At 44.4% G+C, this 21,075-nt stretch overlaps 1 protein-coding gene across 2 annotated transcripts in view; it reads right to left on the bottom strand.

The window, feature by feature from the left end:
* Positions 1 to 21,075, bottom strand: part of BBS7 (Bardet-Biedl syndrome 7) — a 34,026-nt gene continuing 12,951 nt past the window's right edge. Inside the window, exons 8-20 of one of the 2 annotated variants that reach the window (XM_054563523.1) lie at positions 20,043 to 20,173; positions 16,652 to 16,736; positions 15,489 to 15,591; positions 13,673 to 13,865; positions 12,198 to 12,272; positions 9,922 to 9,987; positions 6,970 to 7,109; positions 5,098 to 5,262; positions 3,162 to 3,271; positions 2,936 to 3,039; positions 2,681 to 2,804; positions 789 to 934; positions 1 to 38 (exon numbers count right to left, since the gene is read on the bottom strand). In XM_054563523.1, the coding sequence (XP_054419498.1) occupies positions 801 to 934; positions 2,681 to 2,804; positions 2,936 to 3,039; positions 3,162 to 3,271; positions 5,098 to 5,262; positions 6,970 to 7,109; positions 9,922 to 9,987; positions 12,198 to 12,272; positions 13,673 to 13,865; positions 15,489 to 15,591; positions 16,652 to 16,736; positions 20,043 to 20,173 (1,430 nt within the window). In that variant the 3' untranslated portion in view covers positions 1 to 38; positions 789 to 800. Of the gene's footprint in view, positions 39 to 788; positions 935 to 2,680; positions 2,805 to 2,935; positions 3,040 to 3,161; positions 3,272 to 5,097; positions 5,263 to 6,969; positions 7,110 to 9,921; positions 9,988 to 12,197; positions 12,273 to 13,672; positions 13,866 to 15,488; positions 15,592 to 16,651; positions 16,737 to 20,042; positions 20,174 to 21,075 lie in introns of those variants that run through there. The other variant, XM_054563531.1, reaches the window with a different exon arrangement.

Genomic DNA, 21,075 nt, shown 5'->3' with positions numbered 1-21,075 from the left:
GGAGCCCCCGCAGGCAGTCCATAAACTGAGCGCGGTCACTACGAAGCAAGAGCGAATCAGTTACATACCAACCTCAACTCCTAGACAAAATAATTGGTAGGTCATTTCCACTGGTTGAGAGCATACGTCATAACGAGGACACAAACCAGGGGCCCGAATGTGGGTTCTAGTCCCAGCTTTACAAAATAAAAGCATGTCCTCTTCATCACTTAACCTCAGTGAAAATCAGTTTTCTTATATGATTTGACAAAATATTATATGTTGTGAAAATCAAATGAGTTAATAAATGTTAATACATTTTGAAAAATGTTAAGCAGTTTATACATATAATGTGTAGGTGTCACTTTGTAAGTATTTAAATACAGGGTGGAGCAAGCGAAGGTTTACAGTAGTGAGTGCCCGAAACAGTTTACTCTTGTATAATATTTTCATTTATTAATTATTGTATTATTTTCCACATGAACTGTAAACCTACTTTTGTCCCACATTGTGTATTTTTATTTTCCAAATATTATTTCTCAATGTAAAAGTTAAGACATGTCTGCAAAACATAATAAAGTTTGCAAAAACTTTATTAAAATTCCTTATAATCATTCCACTTGTACTTTTAAAATAAAAATGCTATTTATTTTTAAATGGTTGAATTTGTCAAAATAGAAACATTACTTTAAAAAGTCATATCTGAAATATTTTTAGATATTTAAAAGTACTTGAAGTAAAAGTATATGTACAGTTAGCTTGTACTTTTAACGTTTTCATTTAAACAGACAATTTTTCTGAAACTTTACCTTGCTTCTATTTCATGCAGCATCAAAGAAAGCAATCAGTGCATTTTGGTCATAACTGTCCAGAATCTCCAGTAAAAGAGGTACTTTGGTTTTCACATTGGTACCTTTGAACTTGAACTTATCTATAAAAAGATCGGTGATCATGCCTGTAAAGAAAATGTTAATTTCCTGTCACTGATTAGTTGTAATTAATGACACAGGATTTAATAAAAGTAGACGACTGTTTGATAATCTAGTCTAAGTAGCTGTAATTCCACAGGTTATACACAAACCTAAAAGGACCGATGCTTTAAAAATATTTATTTTGGGGGCATTTTAAGGCAAGTTTCAAAATATAAATCATTTGCCTAATAACCCTCTTACCAAATCAACTGCTGACCAGTTCTGAACTGCTCTTGGTATGTATGGCATTGGCAAGTCATTTGTTTCTCAGAACAAGCTATTTTGACATACTGTAGAGATTCCGTCCTTAACAGGTTTATTTAGATTAAAATATTCCATCTATATGGTGACCATTCTTGGGATTTGACTAGAAGGCAAATATTTCTAGGTTCAAAGGTCTGGGCAAATTATTTCACCTTTACAGTTCTCTCTGTTGTGCAATGGGAATAATTCAAGCCAGATGCAAGACGTGTTTCAGAATTTTTCATAGTTTGGAAAGATAATAAAAGAAATACAGCATATATGGCGTAATACCCAAGAGGAATGAGTGGTAGCATTTGCTATCAAAACACAGCATTATTTCTGCAACAAAGTATGTAGACAAACAATCACACTAGGTGGAATGAAAAAAGACCATAAATAAACACACTCATGTCAGTTTAAGTGAGGTTTTGTCATTAAATTAACTCAAACCAAGTCAGATTGGATACAAAATTATTTAAGAAGAAAGCTTTGTTTTACAAAGCCCTCTGGACTTTGGAACTGGCGAAGAGAGATGGTGGGTCTGCTCCGCACATCTCAGTTCTCTAAGGATAAAATCCCGTGCCTGCCATACAGTAAATACTAAGATATTAGGTATTGTTATTACAGTTTGTGAGCGGGTCTCTGGGTAACAACAAGAAATTCATTGCACAGGCTGAAGGATCAATGTAGATCGACGACACCAGTGAACGCTACAGAAGACAATGCGAAAAGCGTGTATTTTAGGGTGAGGCCTACAGGATTTGCCACTACCTACCAATGTTAACAATGAATTCTTTAGTCTCAGATTTCACATTAAAACATATGAACAATGCAGATAACATCATCTACCTTGCAAAGTGGTTGTAAGGACTGAATATCCCACCTGATCATAAAGATGCTATAAATAAATAAACAGGTGTGCTGTGCACAGTAGGTCTCATTTGTAAAGATGGCAAAATGGAAGCTGTTCCTTCCCCCTTGCTCTTGCTCTCTTTCAATACAACCTGCGCAACTCCCAACTTCCACCCCAAAGCAAAACAAGTCTTGGGCTGACACAGCACATATATGTCCATTAAGTTATGCTTCAAAAATTAAAGACTGTATGTTGATATTTCACAATAGCAACAAAACCTGATTCCTGGTGTGAAATTACTGGTATGAAATACAGCCTAAATGTTAATGCTTCATAGTTTATATTCATTCCACATCAGGTTTATTCATATACCTAAATCCACACTGTTCAACTTATTTCACTTCTTAATTTTACTTGCATTTTGTCAAGTAAAAATATTAAATATTAAAATGAACTTGACAAAATAAGTATTATAAGCAACAAGTCGGCTGTCATACTTATGACAAACTTATGACATACTTACGACTACTTATAATCTCTGCCTGTCTCCCCTGCCCAGCTTCTCCCACCTGGTCCTTCATAGACAGCCAGCAGAAAGGAAACAGGGCAAGGTATTCCAGAAGAGTCCACTAACCATAGAGTCTTTCAAGGTGTGCAGGTTGCTTTTTGTATTCTTCCTGTAGGTGATCTGCCTCATCTAGAATACGGCGATATTCTGGTATCAGAAAGTTTGTATTTCCTTCGTGAACCTGCAATTCCTTATTTTAAATTAAAAACAGAAGTAACTTAGTGTCCAAATTTCAGTCCAGTGTAACTTTAAAGTCTTTGCAATTTTAGAAATCCCATCAGAACAAAATAACGATCATAAGTCCAGGACACATATACTTACTTTTAAAGCATCAATTAGTTGTACTTTCTTAGCCAAAAGCAACTGGTACTCCAGCTTTGGGTGGATGAGCTCTAAGGTGTGCTTGACTGATACTTCGTTTATGTCTAGAAGGAGTCGAGCCAGGAACAATTAGAAAGTTATTTTGATCAGAAACATTCTTATTGTAACAACAAACAAAAGAAAAGAAAAAACACAAAAAAAGATTTTTTCTTTTTTCTTTTTTTACCGTATGATATGTTGAGGTTAATTTTCTTTTTTGTAGCTTCTTTAGAGAGCACATCTTTTAGGATGGATATAGTAGAAATGTTGTCAGATTTAAAAACTCCTTCTCCTTTTCTACAAAATTAATGATTTTTAAAAGCACAGCTTTAGAAGAAAATACACCCAGTAGTTTATATTGACGAGCTACAGGCAAACACGACTTTCTTTTATTAATAGAAAGATGACTAATACAGACTTACTATTTTGACCCCAACTGTTTTAGAAAGTATGGGATTCTTCACTAGTCCTTAATTTTAACTGCTGCTATTTAACATTAAACACACAGCACCACACAGCTCATCTTCTACTGCCACAGGCCAACGCGGCAGTGCGGCCACGCGCAGCCCTCGAAGAGGAAGCGGAGGCCCCCAGAGCGAGGTGCCGCGGCGCGGCCACCCCGCCGGCGAGTCCCAGTCCCGGGCAGGCCGCCCCCGCAGCGCGCGGGCCTGCGCTTCCCCCGCGCGCGCGTGCGCACCTAACCCCGACACCGAACAGGGCTGCTGAGCAGCGCGCGGCTCGCGGCCGTGCCTTCGGTACTTGCAGGGTATGTACCGAGATAATGAACAAAGAGACTCTGCCTATGAGGAGCTTACAATCTAATTTAGAGATATAAGCGTCCATTGCAAAAATTACTATATACTAAAAAAAAAATCTATAAATACCTAAGACAGGTAAGAATAAAATGCTATGGGACTAGAGAGAGCCAAGAAAGGCTTTAAAAATGCAGCTATCGAGTTGGGCCTTGACGGGTCAGTAGAGTTTTGACTGGAATGGGAAGAAGCGCAAACGGCACAGGTGGCGAAGAGCAAAGGTACGTTATTACGGAAACGGACTAACACGGGCAGCACGCCAGGGCCACGCCGAGTGGGCGGCTCCGAGCGAAGCGGGGGACTTGCCGAGGGCCTTCCGTGCGGCCACTACAGGTCTGACGCGGAGGCCCCCCGGGGGCGCAGTGGCACTGCTCCCTAGGACCGATCCCAACACCAATTGGGGCTCTGGAGAATTCTGGGTCCCCAAAGGCTGCTTTCGGCGGCGCAGCGACGTGTTCACTGCCGCTCCCAGAACCCGCCGCGGAAGCCGGGACTAGGAAGCAGGCCGCGGAGCTCCCAACACTCTGCTCAGGCAAAGGATCCTGAACAACAGGGCAGAGAGGACGAGAAGCCCAGTCCCTTCCAAAGAAAACAAAATTTAAAAAGCAAAACAAAAACAACCCACAGATAAAGTGAGCATGAGACAGGAAGTCCCTTCCCCCCCAGAGGCACCGAGGGGGAGGGCCTCCCGCCTCCGCCGGGGGTGCTGCGGCTGGCGAAGTGCGGCGCGCGGCCAGGGACCCCCGCCTCGGGACCCCGTGCCTCGGGACCCCGTGCCTCGGGACCCCGTGCCTCGAACCCTGCGCCCCCTCGGCTCTGAGGTCCTGGCCCGCTTCCTGTTTCTGCATACAGAAACGCCGCTGGAATTTCTACTGGAGTTAGGGTGGATAACGTTCAGATCCACGTGGGAAGGCCTGCCAAGTGTACAGCGTCTTCATGTTGAGGGCTGCTGAACCTACTGCTCCACTGAATTACGGCTTTTACGTCAATACAGTTAGAAAGTTTCTTCATGTGACTTCTACATATTTCTCATAAAGACTGTTCCGACTGCTTTTATAGGGATGTTCTGTTATTGTCGTTGCCACCCTGAGAGGGTCTTTTTCCTAACTGGTTATGGTCGGGAACGGGAAATGTATTGATCTCTCATATTCACCTTTATGCAGTCATTTTTTAAAACTCAGTAATTCTCCTTGTTTTTCAATAGATTCTCCTGGACAGTATAGGTTTCAATTCTGTTACTGAAAACAGAAGACAATTTAGAAGCCCCATTTATATCAAAACACTGGTGACCCGGTGCCAGGTTGTGTTTACCTGTAGGTGCTCTCCAGCTGCGTATCCAGGAAGGTGTTCTGGAAGTAAAATGTCACACATTCTCCTGCTGGGGGTTTTTCAGGAACTTCAGGGAGGCAAAACGCCACCCAAGAGTGAACTTCAGCAAAACTGAACTGGCCCGTTAAAGTCAGCGTGTTCATGGGTCTGTAATTCACAGCAGACATACATATTTGTGTGTGGAAACTTGTGGAGGTATTACATGTACAGAACACATTAACAAGCAGAACTGTGCAATAGTAGCTAAACAAATATAAAAGTGCCCATTTAATTTTTCTCAGATTAATCTCACCCATCAGGTAAGTGAACATTTTGGTTCCATGGGGAAAAAAATGAGTGCTTGTCTCCACCTCTGCTTTCAATAGTCAGCGAAGTGGCATAAATGGCTTGTTTCCATTGCAACACACTTTACAAATAAAACGCAGTTTACTCGGGAGGATTTCATTTTTCATCACGCTATATTTTGATAATTCCTAAAGTTCGCCTAGTATTTCTACTATAAAAACTACCTAAACCCATGAACACCATAACCTCCTGAGGGCAGAAGGAGTGCGAGGGGAAGAGGGGAGGCCAGCACCGGCGGGGCTTTGGGGAGACCCGTGCGCAGCCGCCCCACTCCTCCCCAGCCGCGGCGGAGAACCCCACCTTCTATCCTACGGGGATGTGGGAAGATGCTTTCTATTCTGCAAAATCACACAAACACATACACAAGGGAGTAAAATATATCAAGCAGTTTAAATAAATCAAATGAATAATTATAAAGAGTTAAGAAAATGTGAAGTTTGTGGAATTTAAGATTCAAAAGATATCTTAGGAAGAAACAGAATTAAGGAATCTAAAACTGGAAGGGACCTTTGAGATCATCCAGAACAACCCTCTCATTTGCAGATGAGAGAACTAAGGCCCAGAGAGATAAAGTTATTTCCCTGAAGCCACACAGGAACAGACAGAAGACCTTAATCTGAGCCTCCTGATTCCCTGTCTGCTTTTCTTTCCAGCACACCATCCTACCACCATTAACAACTTTGACTCTGAAGGAGGAAGAAACCCCAAAAAGATTCTATCCTCTTTAATGTTTTCAAAAAAGTTTTCCTTAGGACTATTTCTTGTCGCATCTTATTTAAATGACCTATCTTTAAAATAATAAGCTGCAACAGGAAAAACATGGGCTTTAGTCTGAAATCATAGCTCTGTTTCTTATGTCGGCAAGTTACTTCTTTTCCGAAGATCCATTTCTCATCTGGAAAAGGGAGACATTCCTGCCTGCCTTGCTGTAAGGCTGAAAGGATGCCTAAGCCCCTGGCACAAGGCGTGGTGCAGAGAGAATGTTCAATAAATCAGTTCTTTCCTTCATTAAAACGAAGGAAATGAATTCTCCTTCATTTTAAGTCTTGGCCTCTCATCTTCAGGAAAGAAAGCAAAAAACCACAGACAGGAGGCTTCTTAAATTAGAATGGAAGTCAGAACCAACAGGGACTACCCAGATCAATTGCTCTAGAGTTATTTCCTGAGCTGAAACAGAAAGGAAATAGAATGTTTGAGGCTAACACACCAAGGTCCTGTTCTCAGAAAACTCAAATGCTAAAAAGGCCATTCGCTCAGGATAGGTGTTGGGAGAGGGAATGGCACCCCATGGATCAGAGCGGAAGGAAGTCTGCGGGAAGGACAGGCAAGTCCAGCTCCAAAGGGCCTCTGACAGGAGACAGAGAACCTGATGTCCACCGGAAATATTCATCCACAGCATTGAAGGAAAATGTGCATATCCTGACCAGAACTGACACTACAGGAATGCAAGGCGCGTTTATCTGCCTCATGTGATACCCTAAAAATAAACTGCCGCCTCCTTTGTCCTACCTGTCAGGATCAATGCAGTGGGTCCTCTGATGGAGGGACAGGGGCTTGATGAGGTACTGGCGGACCTGGCAGGTTTTGGGTTGGATTCGTGGAGTCACGTAGGCTTGAAGTGTGCCGTACTGGCCTTCGATGGAGCGAATCTGAGGCAACACGAGAGAGAAAGGAAAATAAGAATAATTGGGCCATATAAACGTTCTTTAAAGTGTTCGAGACAAGTAACCAAGTACTTAGGTCTTTATCTCTTCTGTAAAATTTTGAAGAAAATAGTGGCATTCTATAAACAACTACTTTTTATCACTAGAGTAAAGGAAGATTTTCAAACATTTTGGCAGTTGTAAACAAAATTAATCTGTCTATAAAAGTTATCCCCACCACATATTTTCAGGTGACATGTCTATATTTAGCAATGCTATGTCACGCCAAAAGACATACATTGTCACATACTACCCTATCATATTTAAAAACACATAAAAGAATCACATCAAAAATGGTTAAAATTCAGACATTTTTGTGGAAGGGATAAGTTTTCCAAATAACTAAAATGTACATGGAATATTTCGTTTTCTCAGAAATGGGGGTATTAGACCATAAAGTGGCGCTTATAAAACCCTACTGACAGGAGACCACCTCCGAGAACTTAACTCCCGCCTGCGGTGCAGCCCGAGCGGCGCTCACACTCTTGCCCCAAGCACATGGCCCGGGGACTCCGGGGCGGCAGCCCTGAGAGGTCGGATGGGGCCGAGGGGAAGGAGTCCGGCCCCTGCAACTCCCCTCTGCTGGAGCCCGGCCAGGGGTCACGGTCCCTGTGTCGCCAAGGTGGCTTCTCTAAGCTGACATTTCAACTGACACTTTTCTTGCCATGTGAAGGGGGGAAAAAGCAATACTCTACCTGAATGGAGACAGAAATAAATGTTTAAAGCAAGATATTTTGCAAATGTTACAATGCAACTATCGCTCCGCATGGGAAGACAGGAAAGATAAAAATACTAAAAAATAAAAAACACTGAAAAGAAAATTTAAAAAATACATCTGATAAAGGTTTCTTTTTAATGGCTAAGCTTACATGTAATCATAGAGGGGAAGCTGAACATAATTTTTCCACAATAAAAGGTCACAATGCTTTCTCTGGTTACATAATTCATATTCATTATTTAAAAAATCTGAATAAAGAAAAATCAGACCGAACACACAAGCCACCTGAAGGCCGACCACCCAGAGACAGTCCTTACTGCCCTTGGGTGACCACCCTTTCAGCCCCACCCTTTCAGCCCTCTCTCTACACGGATACACAGAGACAAGTCCGCGATTCCACGTGAATACTTCTATTTCTGTCATAAGCACCTGTTTTTGCCTCTGACCGCCACATTCTTCCCTTAGCGCTGCCTGTCCTGAAGCCCTGCCTCTCTCCGCTCCCACCCCCCCACCTAACCCATCGAACCGGACAGGGGGGCTCCTTCCCGCCCCTTTCTCTATATTCAGACCCTTGTCAAGTTTCAAACACATACATATGTAGGGATTTCACCTGCGTGCTGCAGGTCTTGTGGAGCCCGCGCCGAGAGTTGCCAAGGCCCCTTGATTGCAGGTGTGCACGCCCCTGGGAGCAAGGGCGCAGCTCTGAACCACCACCCGGCAACCAGCTGCCCTTCTGGCCCCGCGTTTCTGCCTCTGCAAACACCGGTGCAGCCCTGCGTCGTCGTCGTCATCCTCCTCGGTGTGGTGGCACTGTGGCCTCGGCCTCGAAGCAGCCCTGCAGGTGGCCTGCGGCCCTGCCACCTGGGGCGGCTGCTCTTCAAAGCTGCTCGCCAAACTCTTAGGGGTTTTTGTTTGTTTGGTATTTTAACTTGAATTTCCCTAATAATGAGGTAGAATGTTTTCTTTTAATATCTGTTAGCTAGTTTGAGCTCCTCTTTGTGAATTAAACATCCACAGGCTTTGCCTGTTTTCCTTCTTATGTAGTCTTTTTTTTTTTTTTGTAACTTACAGGCAGTCTTTATATTTCATTGATATTCACCCATTATCTCTCTGGAAGACAAGTAAATGTTCTTTTTTAAAAAAACAACTAGGTACTTAATTGAGCTAAACATATTTTAATATACAACGTAAGGATCTACTTAATTTTCTTCCAGGTGGATGCGAGTTGTGCCAACATCAGTTTTTAAAAAGAAATAGTAACTTAGTAAAAATTTCTCCCTACATAACTATGTTAGGCATTACATTTCCCTAAGTGTGTGCTGAGCTCTATTCCTAGACTGTACTTTGTTGCATGGCCCACTTATTTGGGCCTTGCAAATACCCTACAATACTATTAAAATAGTTTTATAGTACATTTTACCACATGACTAGGTAACTTCCACCTTTTCTTCTTTCTCATGGTTTTCTTGGTTCTTTTCAGGCATTTGGTCTTTTCCCTGAACTTCAAAAATTATTGTACTCAATTAAAAAAAAACATAGCTTTTTAATAGTTTTTAGGCCTACTTCCAAATTAACTGGTACTATCTTGCTCAGTAAAAATGTAATTTAAAATGCTTAATTAGGTCACATAAAATATGCCTAAATATATTCCTCTGTAATGAACCTATCCCAGTTTTCAATTTTTTTTTCAAAAAAAAAAAAAAAAAAAACACCCCAAGGTCGCCATCAGTTGCTCCCTGCTGAAGCTGGAGTCTTTGCTTTCCCCTATGTGTGAAACTTCCCGCAATAGAGAGCTAGAAAAAACACTCCAGCTGGAGGAGGTTAAGGACTGGTCATCTTAGGGCAGGTGCTTGGTCAAGTGGTAATGTCCGAGACAGTGGTCGGGGCTGAACTGAGACTAACCGATCATTCCAAAGTCATCGCTCTCAAACCACTCATTTCAGGGCGACATTTAATACAAAGAAATGATACATCGCAGGTTATACCAATACGAAAGCCAAAGTTCAGACTTTCAAGTAACAAAACTTCAAACATTTTTACCTTGAGCTCCAGCCTTGTGGTGTTTGCCTGGCACCGGTATGTGGCGAGAAGAAAGTTGTCACCGGACTGGGAAGAATTCAAAGTTAGGGAAACTGATGAATCCATGTTTTTAACAAGAGGCAGCATCAGTGATGGTTGCCACTTACTGAGCAGCTGTCACCTGGGTGGCACTGTGCTAAATGCTTTTTGCTTATTCCTACAAACAGCCCTATGTGGCAAGTTGTACTAAGTTTTAACAGATGAAGAAACGGAGGCATGAAGGTTGGGTCGATTTCCCCAAAGCCAGTCAGTAATGACACTGGAATTCCAGTCGTATCGTTAGGACTCTAAAGCTCACGCTCTTTCCATTTTGAGTCTCTACAACAATGTTTTAAAATATTAATTGTTCTGCTAAAAATGTCACGGATGGTGCAAACTCTTAACGTTTATATTATAAAGACAAAGACATCTACATTTGGAATAGAATGTCTTTGACTTTCACAGACACTTACAGAGGACTGAGAAATATCTCCTCTCTGTATTCCCACCAAATAACACAGCACATGGCTTACTGTAGGAATTCAGTACAGGTTTGTTGAATTAAATTGCATGGGTAATTTCAGGTATTGTAACTTCTTAAAATTAAATATTGAACTACTAAAATAAAAAATATATCTGGGTTCCTGAAATGCAAATAGGAACATGAAATATGTGATATGCAATCTTCACGTACTGCTATTTCCCTATTTTTAATAAATAACCTAAGAAATAAAAAAGATGCTAATATCAAAAAGAAAATTTGAACATTTACATTTCAAATTATTTAAACTCAGTAAACACAGGGGATCAATCAACTTAAAAATAAATACATTTTTGTGTGATTAAAAACAAGTGTTAGACACTTAAGTATTTACGGATAAAATGATAGAGGCTAGAAGAGCTAAAGCGCCTGGAATCAGGTCTGGAACCGGGAGGGCAGGGCGGGCGGAGAGCACAGCAGAAGGCCGGCCGCACGCGACGTCACCCCCGCCCGGCCCGTGAAGGCCATCACCCTGTCCCTCTACTTTGGTGTGTACTCAAAATCTCCATAGTAAGACTTTTATAAAGCTGTCATTCCAGAAAAGAGGCTTTAAATTACTATAAAATACTCACTCCAAACAATCTAGCCGATGTAACTAAAACACATTAATCTTTCACAGTAATTTAAGAATGAAAGATGTTATGTTTATATTAACTTGATTTTTTAAAATGATGATAAAAATGAAGGCCCTAATGTTTTATGTTTATGATTTAATTCACAACCAGGGACAAATCAAATATAACACAACTGCTATCCAATCTCTCATCAAGAAAAAAACGCTTTACTATGAAATTACACTATATTATATTATATTGAAAATGAGCCCCTCATACAGCTGTCACCTTTGTCCCTTACCTATTCTGTTCGTCCCCCCCCTTCCCTCCGCGTGACCGCCGGCCGACCTCGGACGCAGCCCCGGCGCCGCAGTCCAAGTCGTCCCAGGCCCGCCCGCCGGCCCTGCTCCTGCGGGGCGCCCCCCTCAGGGCGCTGCCCACCAGCCCCGAACCGAGGGGGCACACAGTGGGCGTGTCCAGGAGCTCGGAGGGCGACCTCCACCCCAGGGCTGCGCACGCGGCCAGGGCCCGGCAGAAGGAGCGCTGGGTCGGACTCACCAGGCGCGCCGAGGGCGGCAAGGGCCGGCACAAGGAACAGACGCGGCAGAAATGCAGGGATGTGTAAAGCCACGCAGCATGCATTTCCCAGAACTCTTAGGAACCTCAGTCCGCGTGGCAGTAACCACGTGCGTGGAAGGGAAGGCGGATTTTACGCCACAGCGAGGAATCTAGACTCCCATGCGACAAAAGCTTTAAAAGCTTTTGAGAAAGAAATGACCCAGTGATGCCTGCACTACAGGAGGACCTCGCTGGTGGCAGCGTGAGCACAGCTGGAAGGGAGGGGCCCCCCGGGCGACAGACGGAAGGGGACGCGGTTCCAGCGAGCACAGCAGCCACCAGCAGGGGAGGCGGCGCACCGGGCGGGGCGGCGGGGCGCGCTACGCACCACGGGGTTTCCAGAGTGGGGACAGCGGGGAGGGGGACCGCTCCCCAGGCTCCCGGTTACACCTCTGAGGGCGGAGGGGGAGCAGAGGCCGGTTTCAGGGAACGGTTCTGAAAGGAGAGACTGAAGAAGGCACACGATCCCCACTGGCGTTTACAGGCTTTACTCAAAGTAACAAGGTGGAAATGAGCGTGTCCGGAGATTCTTTAGTTTTACTCACCTCAGAATCACAGCTGCTAAAGCTGACGACAGCAGAATTTTTATCCACATCAAGTAAGTCTATTGGAACATCACTCTACAGTCAACATTTAAAAAAAAGTTCAGATGGAAAACTGACACTTTTTCCAAAACCTATTTTCTCTTAAGGGTTTTTCCTCATGTTCACCTTAAATTGGAGAGCACAAAATCTCTGAATTTATATTTGATAATATGTACTTCTAGAAGATACATATAATAGAGAATAAATGTTATAATAACCTGTTCTTTTTCTAATTTGAAATATCAGATGTCATAGAATATCATCTCATTACCCCCTTAAAAGTATCATCTTCCCTGTTTTTGTTGGTGCTAAATATTTTACCATAGGCTGCAAATGTGTCCATTCTGACTGTGTTAGTTCATGTTTGTCAGTTTTAACGGCAGTTATAATGCAAGAAAAAGCGTAATTCCGGGTCTCCTCTGGAGAGGCAGTTTTTCAGTTATTTTTCAGCGAGCTGGCATCCCCCGTCATTTGTGCCCGTTTGGGGCGCACAGCGCAGCGGTCAGTCACACCCTGTGCGACGGGCCCAGAGCTTCCGGGGCCCGCCTGGCCCCGCACACAGCTCCTAGAGCCGCGCCACCCCCGCGCGGCCCTGCGCGGCCCCGGGGCTGCTGAGGGCCGCCCACCGGCCCTTCTCAGTGGCCTCGCCCTCACCCCGGCCCCGAGAGGCGGCCCAGGGCGCCCCGCCCGGCTGGTCCGCGCGGCGGCCCCTGCGCCGGCCCTGGCTGAGGGGGCCTCCGCCTTCAGAGTTTGACTAATAGTCTGATCTCGCCCCCACACCTTCTTAAGCCTTGTCTTCTTCCTCCCTTTATTCTTTTCTCACTTTCTGATGGGTTTTCTATTATTTGCTTGTTTTCCATTCGTCATACTACCATCCTTTTCCACTCCCTGAATATCTTCCAACTTAAAGAAAAAAAATAATTAAATATACTGAAGAATGGAGCAGTACATGGTTATCCCTGAATTTCACCTTTGGGGTTATCTCTGTTGCCCAATGACCCACCTACGAACTGGTGGTGAATGGGCGAGCTGTACTGCAGGCTATTTATTTTGGCATTTGAAGGTTCTAATACGGGCATGAAATACTGGAATTTTCCAAGTCACGTCTCTGACGATTTTCCTAAAGGCCAGCCAAAGTGCAAAATCCTTAACATCCTTTCTGACTCATCCTGAAACTTAAGTCCATCTGTCTTTTCTTTAACATGCATAGGATAACCGTAAAGCTGTAATTTAGAAAATCTATGAGAAAACTGTTAATCTAATGGAAGACTAAGAAAACCTTAAAAATCACTAAACTAAATATAACATTTAAAAGACAAACATTAAAATTACCTTCTACAACTAAAAGTGTTCAATGATAATTAGTGCACATGACTGGCTGGTGTGCAAAGTAGGCCCAGTCCAAAAAACCCAAAGAAATTAGACATTTTGCTTACCTGGATTAAGACGTTGTCTATCGCTGTCTGCACCTCCAAGATAAGGCTGTAGCTGGCATCATCTTGATTTAACGTGAACTTGTCATTTATACTAAAGGAGGGTACTGCGGACTTAGCTTTGCTCGACTGCGAGGCCTGCTGGTATCTCTCTCTTTCCTGCAGCACCTTAAACTGCAGGCGCTCCAGCTCACTCCTGCAGGGGAAGTGTGTAACTCTGTCACCTGGAAGTTTGAACATCTGAGGTCCTGAGGGTGTCTATTGTATAATTTGGAGACATTCACTTCTGCAAAATGGATTTTTATTGGTTGAGCTAGAACTATAACACTAATGGGAACAAAATTTTTGCTTCTAGGACTGACCAAACAATTCCACAGTATTGACCTCTACTCTAAAAATTAACCATCTGCTCAGCCCTATACCAGCAGTAGCAGTAAAAAGCTATGAGGGTCAGGCGGCTGCAGCCAGTTCTCACCCTGCAGCTGGTCCCGGGTCCCGGAGTGCTAATCAGAGGGAGCCTGGTGGCACCTGGGCTCAGGAACCAGCCTCCGTACGGAGAAACCAGGGAACATGCCCCTTTCACCTCAGGACAACTAGACAACATAGAAGGAGGCTGTGGAGTTTTCCCGTGGGGGGGACCACAGGGGCGTTCAGGAGCCAGGGGCGCGGCGGACGCCCTGTCTGGCGTTGGAGAGGGTCCTGCGAGCTTGAGCTGCACGGGCATGGCGCAGTCACTCCAGTCGCCGGGAAAGGCCACGGGCAGACAAAGCGGACAGTCACGGGGCAGAACGACGTGAGGCTCGGCGACCCCGGCTTAGGAGGGAAGCCTGGGGAGGAGCTCGGGAGGGATGTGTGCTGCGAACAAAGGGACCCAGGTGTCCTGGGAATAGCTGCTGAGCGTGTCACGTGAGCCTATGCTCCGGGGGCTGAGTGAGCAGGACAGACAGAAGCTTCTCGTGGGCTGCATGGTGGGCGGGGAGCGGGGGGCGGGGGGCGGTGAGCAGACCTAGCTGTGCACGTAAAGCGTCGTACTGAGGGCGTGAGCCAGTTGTCACTAGTAATCCATGCTGTCCCTGCTGTGTGACCGTCCCGGCTTGCCGTCCTGGCGGCTCCAGTGAGCAGGCGTGAGGAGAGCCTGGGGTGTGGCTTTGGGGAACTAGCGGCACTTGCTGCATTGAACAGTTCTGTGACCCTCAGCTGCTGCCCAGAAATACGGGCCTCGCTCCCCCAAGAGGCCGGCCAGGACTGAAGCAGGAAGGGCACTCATTCAAAGTTTCAGCTACTCCCGCTTCATGGATGAAGCAATTCTCCTGTCGAATTCAACAGGCCACAAAAGCAACCGCTGTGCCTGGGGAAGTCAACACGACAAAGTCTCCCTGGACACGACTCATGTCCAGGGAGAAAGCTCACAGGCCAGAGTCAGAGATGTGAAAGGCCCGTGGGAGCAGGGACCGCGGGAATCGGTGAGGAACAGAGCCATCCATGTTGGCTGCCTTCTAATGCCTGTGAAAAACACACACTACGATTCCAGGTAACTAAATAAAAATATGTAATTCTTGATCTAAGAAAGTCAATACACAATAAAGCATACAAACGGTATGTTTCTAAACCCCAAAATATTAAGCAGGACTGCCTGCTGATTTTCTCAAACTGATAAACTTTCATTTAGTAAGTGATAAACGAATTTACCGTGTAATTTCTTCCTATATAATTAATATACTGCACCTGTAAGGAATTTCTATCCCCCCCCCCGCCGCCCGCTCCCAGCCCCACATGTTGTGAAATGAGAATAAAAAGGCAAAGAAAAGCCCCGAGTTACCGTAAGGAGGAAATCTTGCTCTGCATCTCCTGGCTGAGTCTGAGCTCCTCGCCGGGCCCGCCCTCCCGGTGCGCGGGCTCCGTGGTCAGCCCGGTCACCCAGCCTGCCAAGGGGAAGGGCAGCAGTGCTGTCAGGCCTGCCGGCCAAAGGGGGCCCCGCCACGTGCCCCCACCCCCCAACAGCATTGCCCTCGCTCACTCCCGGCACTTACTCCTCTTCAAAATCCAGGCCAAAATGAAAACCAAAAGAAACTAAGCTGCAAACTACTCAAACCACAAATACATTACTGGAGCATTTTGTGAGACTATTTTTGCTTGGCCTGAAATACTTTCATTTAATTTACAGTTTTACAGTTTTACAGTATGAATCAACAATCTGGCAAATGCAAAAATAGCTGATAAAAACTTTTTCAAAAATTATTTTCATGTTAAGTTAAACTCTTGTTTTTATAATACCTATTTCTTATACAAATGTGTAATAAATAACAAAGCACAAATTAAATTAATTTTTAAACCAACGAATATCACTTAACTTTTAAAGATACTAGTGATATGCCAAGCATTCTTTTTTTTTTTTTTTTTTTAAATCCTTACCCAAGGACCTGTTTATCGATTTTAAAGAAGAAGGGAGGGGGAAAGAGAGGGAGGGAAACATCAATATGAGAGGGAAACAGCAATCGTTTGCCTTTTGTACCCGACCAGGGAACGAACCCACAGCCTAGCCGTGTGCCCTGGCTGGGAAACAAACCTGCAACCTTTAGGTTTGCGGGATGACACCCAACCCACTGAGCCACACTGGCCAGGGCCCATGCATTCTTAAGAAGTACTATTCAAATGTTAACTGTGTTATAAATCAAGACACACTTATTTTTTTAACCAATAAAGCTTTTCATGCTGTAGATAAGAGTGACTTACTTCTTGGGGTGGTGAACACACAGTACAATATACAGATGATATATTGTATTATAGAATTGTATACCCGAAACCCATATAATTTTATTAGCCAATGGCAAGCCAATAAATTCAATTAAGAAGTAAAAAAAATTAAAATAAAAAAATAGTGACTTACTAATACTTTTTTAAAAATGTCACCAAAGCAATTTATTAAATTTATGGTTTTTATTATCGATATTTTCTTCAACTACCTATTACCATTCACCTTACCTGAGTATGTGGACACCACGATTTCGTCATAGCCATCTTTCCCTACACAACCACCCTGGATAGATGTGACACTTTCAGACAGCGCCTAAAATAGATTTAAGATCAAGTACTTCATTAACAACTAAAGCTTTCACAGATATGTCACAGTAAGCCACAAAACTCATTTTCCTGTGTTCAGATACTCACCATACGGTTACTGAATACTTCCTATATGTAGACACTGAGGTTGGAAGGGCAAAAAACCCTGCACAAACCTCAGGAAATTCCAGTGTTTTTAAATTAGGGGAAAGACGACTGAAAATGACTCAGGTATTTGCGTGTACCAATCAGCTACAACAGTAACCGAATGAATGAGAATCATTTATCTATATATAAAAAAGAAGTTTTGAAAGGCTGCATAAGCAAACTCTCAAGACCTCTGGTCCACTGCCCGATGTCCAGGGACCCGGCCTCCCGTGTTTTCTCCAAGAGTTTCTCAGATAAATAAAGATGATGCTGGAACCTGCCAGAACCTGTGGGGAACATGCTCTTTTAGGCAGCTCCTTCCCAAGCTCTCTGGTAATAACCACGTGAGTGAGCCGACCAGCAATCCAAGCTCAACCAGCACTCTAGGTCAGTGGCTTCTAAGCTACTCGGAAAGCAAGCGATGCACTTCACACTGCAGCCAGGTACCCTTTCACACACGAGCATACACAACGTAAAAGGTTTGCGGTGCACCCTGATGTATTCTGATTCCTGGAAAAAACGTGCTGGCCCACTACCGGGTTTTGACCAGCGGTGTGAAAAACACCACTAGGTAATTCTCATGAGGACAGGCTGGAGAAGGTGAAGGAAGGGGACAGCATATCAAAAAGAGGCCGCCCCTCTCCACCACGACCACCTCGGGGGTCCCAGTCCCACGGGCTCGGCCCGAAGTCTGCATCACAGGCCTGCTCTTAGTGAGCGGCCCTCACGGGCGCCAGAGGCCGTCACCCCTTGCTGGTCTCGTTGCTGCTGAAGTAACTCTGAAACAAACTATATACCATCACCCCCCCCCCCCCCCATTTTAAAGCTGCCCTTTAGATTTTTCATCAAAACTCTAAACAGTTACAAAGAAAGTCATTTCTGGAAGTTTTAGAGATTATCTTTTTAAAATAAAACTGTCACATCCTTTCATCGAACCCAATGAATCTAAATAACGGGACAAATTTATATTCATAACTCTTAACTTAAAAAATGGAGAAACAATTACAAAAAATGGAGAAACAGTGCGAAATTTTACACTGTTCCTTTTTCTCCTTGAATTCTGATTTTCATTCCATTTCCCCGACATATACTTAACGAAACATACTAGTAAGCCTGAAATTCTTTTATACTTCTTGCAACCAAGAAAAACAAATGAAAATGTTTATCATCTGTGATCAGAAAGTTCTAAGCATTAGAAATTTGTCATTATAGTTAGTATTACATAGTTGACATACATAGACACAATTTAGTAAATAATTGCTACAAAAGCAAAATACTACAGGAAATGTATCTCAGGAGATGAATAAAATGTTTTTTCTTCCAAATTATTCATCACAATGAAAGTATCACAATGAAAATTATTTACATATTGCTAAAATAAGACTGGGTTCAACATCAGCTCTATTCCTATTTTTCATTTTCATAGATATAAGCACTAATTAACGTTAGTCACATAACGATGTTGAGAAAAAAAGAAATTTGTTATAGAAATTTGCTCAATTGTTTTAGCACCTACTATCACCAGCTGATCTACGACCCAAAATGTTTTTTAATGACATGTCATCTCCCACGTGATCAGGTCCCTCTTCAATTCACTGAGAGCAAACCTGGAAGGCAGCCGGCTTCCAGGAAGAGGCTTCACCGGGTGGTAGCCAGGTACTTTCTCCCTCCCCGGGCCGTTCATTGGGTGACTGTTAATTGTGACTTTTATTCTTCCACTCATTTAGAAGTTCCCCAATTAGCCCAATGTACTCAAAAAAGTTACAAAAACTTAAAAAACTATTACTTTCTATATTTTTTGCTAAAACAGTATTTTTGAAGTTCATTTACCTTTTATACTTCAAGTACATTTTTGTAAAAGTCTTAGAGTTGTAGATTTAGCTAATTCAACTCTGTTTTTTAAAAACCAAGTACGGGTAAAGCAGGAGATGCTAGACAACGCAGTGTGGATATGGCTTCCGTAAACAACAACGCGGGATGCCCATCGGGGAGCCCTGGTGAAGGTGCATCTACAGTCTTTTTACGACTTGCTCCCTCACTGTTTGGACTGAGCGGCCCCGTGTCCGGCCGGTGTCAGGACTTCCGACCAGGAGAACAACAGAGGGAGGTCAGGAACCCACGACGAGGCCGCTCACTTGCAGCTGTCACGGAACCCGAGAGCAGCCCCTCCGCCATGAGACACACCGGGGAGAAGAGGGGAAGGCGGGGTGTCCTAGGGCCGTGCCCAGTGGCGGATGGGACGCTCCGTCCCTGCTGCCGTTTGGAACAGACGGGACTTACGCCCAAAAAGGACAGTTTCTCAGGCGTTGATGAGAAAAAAATAGATCACCAACAAAGAATTATTGCATATTTTTAAGACTAAACAGTTTTTTGCATCATTAGCAAGAGAACTTTTTACATCAATGAACAAATATGAAATAAATCTAGAAAATAAGTTGTAAAATATTTTTAATCCCATTTTATCTATGTAATATACTCTCTCTACACACCAAAACATCTGTATTTGCTGATGTGCAGTTAGTTGAGACTGGGAGGCACTGCTGTTAGAGAAGTTGGACAAAAAAAAACTGACACTGAGCTGCGGTACAGGCCGGGTGGGGAAACCCGGGACAGGGGAACACCCCCACGGAGATGACAGCTTCCGTCTATGCCAGCGCGCTTCCCACATGGCTTTGTGCTCTGGGATGAGCAAGCTTAGTTACACCTAAAGCCTGTGAACTAAAAGTCACTCTTACCGAGTGTTTTTCCTTACACAGCGGGCCCTTGGGTAGATGGAAGCGAAACGGCTCCTCTCAGGTATTTATTATATTGTCCTAACAACACGAGGCTCATCCCTGAAACCTCATTTACCACAACACTCTCATTTGTTATCCAAACACATGTGACTCCTGTAACCTACTTTGCACTACAGAAACTAAGACAAAACATTTAATACTTAGATATACAATATTTAGAAACCAAATGAGAAAATACTTATTATTCAGCTTGAAGGCAACAGTCTATTACATTCAAACACAAGAGTAGAGAAAATTTTGATTGCATCAAAGCAGCAATATACTAAGCCAATCACAAGATTTCAATGTATTTCATTTAATAAAGTCCAAACCATCACAGTCATCTCTATAACTCATGATTTGATTCATAATCTTTTTAAACAGGAGCTTACTTGCTCGAAGCGCAGAACGGGCCCCCCGGCGCCACCCAAAGCGTACACCTCCACCGTGCCGTCGTCCCTCCCAGCAAGCAAATCTTTGACCCCGTCACCCAGAATGTCAAAGCTGTCAACACACGAGACACCTGTAAAAAAACGTTAGGAGGTAAGTTAATAATAATACTAGTATTACAGTCAAGTATATACCAAGTAAGAATGAAAAAATCAGAATGGGAAACAAGACATGAAAGCAAACAAAAGAGCACTTGGAGCATTACCAGGCGCCCTTTCCCCTCCTGCCCACCTCTGCCTGTGCCCAAGGCTGTCAGTGGGGCCCAGGCGGCAGCGGCCCGAGTCTCCGTCTCCAGCCCTGGCCTCTCCCCAGGGCTCCAGGCCCGCAGAGCGAAGTCTGCACCCAGCACCTTCCCAGGCATCGCGAGCAGGTCAGACCTTCCGCGCCCGACCGAACTCTGCACACCTCTCCTCGGCCCCGGCACCAACGCTCCTCCGCTGGGCTCCCCGCATTGCAGGGTGACACCCCCCCGCTTCGCTCAGGCCGGCCACCCAGGCTGCGTCTCTGGCTGCTCTCTCTCCTCACTTCCACATCAGACCCACCGGCAAAGTCCGTTGCTGTGCCTCCGCCGGCACCCAGAGCCCAGGCCAGGGTACACGGTAACAGCTGCCACGGTCGTTTCCTAACTGACTTCCATGCTTCCAGCAATGACCTGCCTCCTTCAAAACCCGTTCTCCATGGAGTGGTTTTGCTCGTCGTGGTAAATTGGATCATGTCCTTGCCTACACATACAACTCTGCAATGGCTTCCCACTGCACGGAGATGACAGCCCAAAACCCCTCCCCCGGGCCCACAAGGACCTGCGCGTTTGCTGCCTCCCCCCCCATCTCAGCCGAGCTAATGCCCTTGGCCACACCGGCCTCCCGCCGACTGTCTGCCAGATGGAGCGCGTCTGCCTCTACCTCGAGTCCCTTGCCCCCATTTTTTCCCGTTCCGGGAACACCGCTCCCCCCAGAGCTTTACCTTACTCTGTTT

This window comes from Pteronotus mesoamericanus, unplaced genomic scaffold (assembly GCF_021234165.1).
Source record: "Pteronotus mesoamericanus isolate MK-2021 breed Mesoamerican mustached bat unplaced genomic scaffold, CSHL_Meso_final contig_163, whole genome shotgun sequence".
NCBI classification, from domain to species: Eukaryota; Metazoa; Chordata; class Mammalia; order Chiroptera; family Mormoopidae; genus Pteronotus; species Pteronotus mesoamericanus.
Note: the sequence above shows the minus strand (reverse complement) of the source record. Positions and strands in the feature narration are given on the sequence as shown.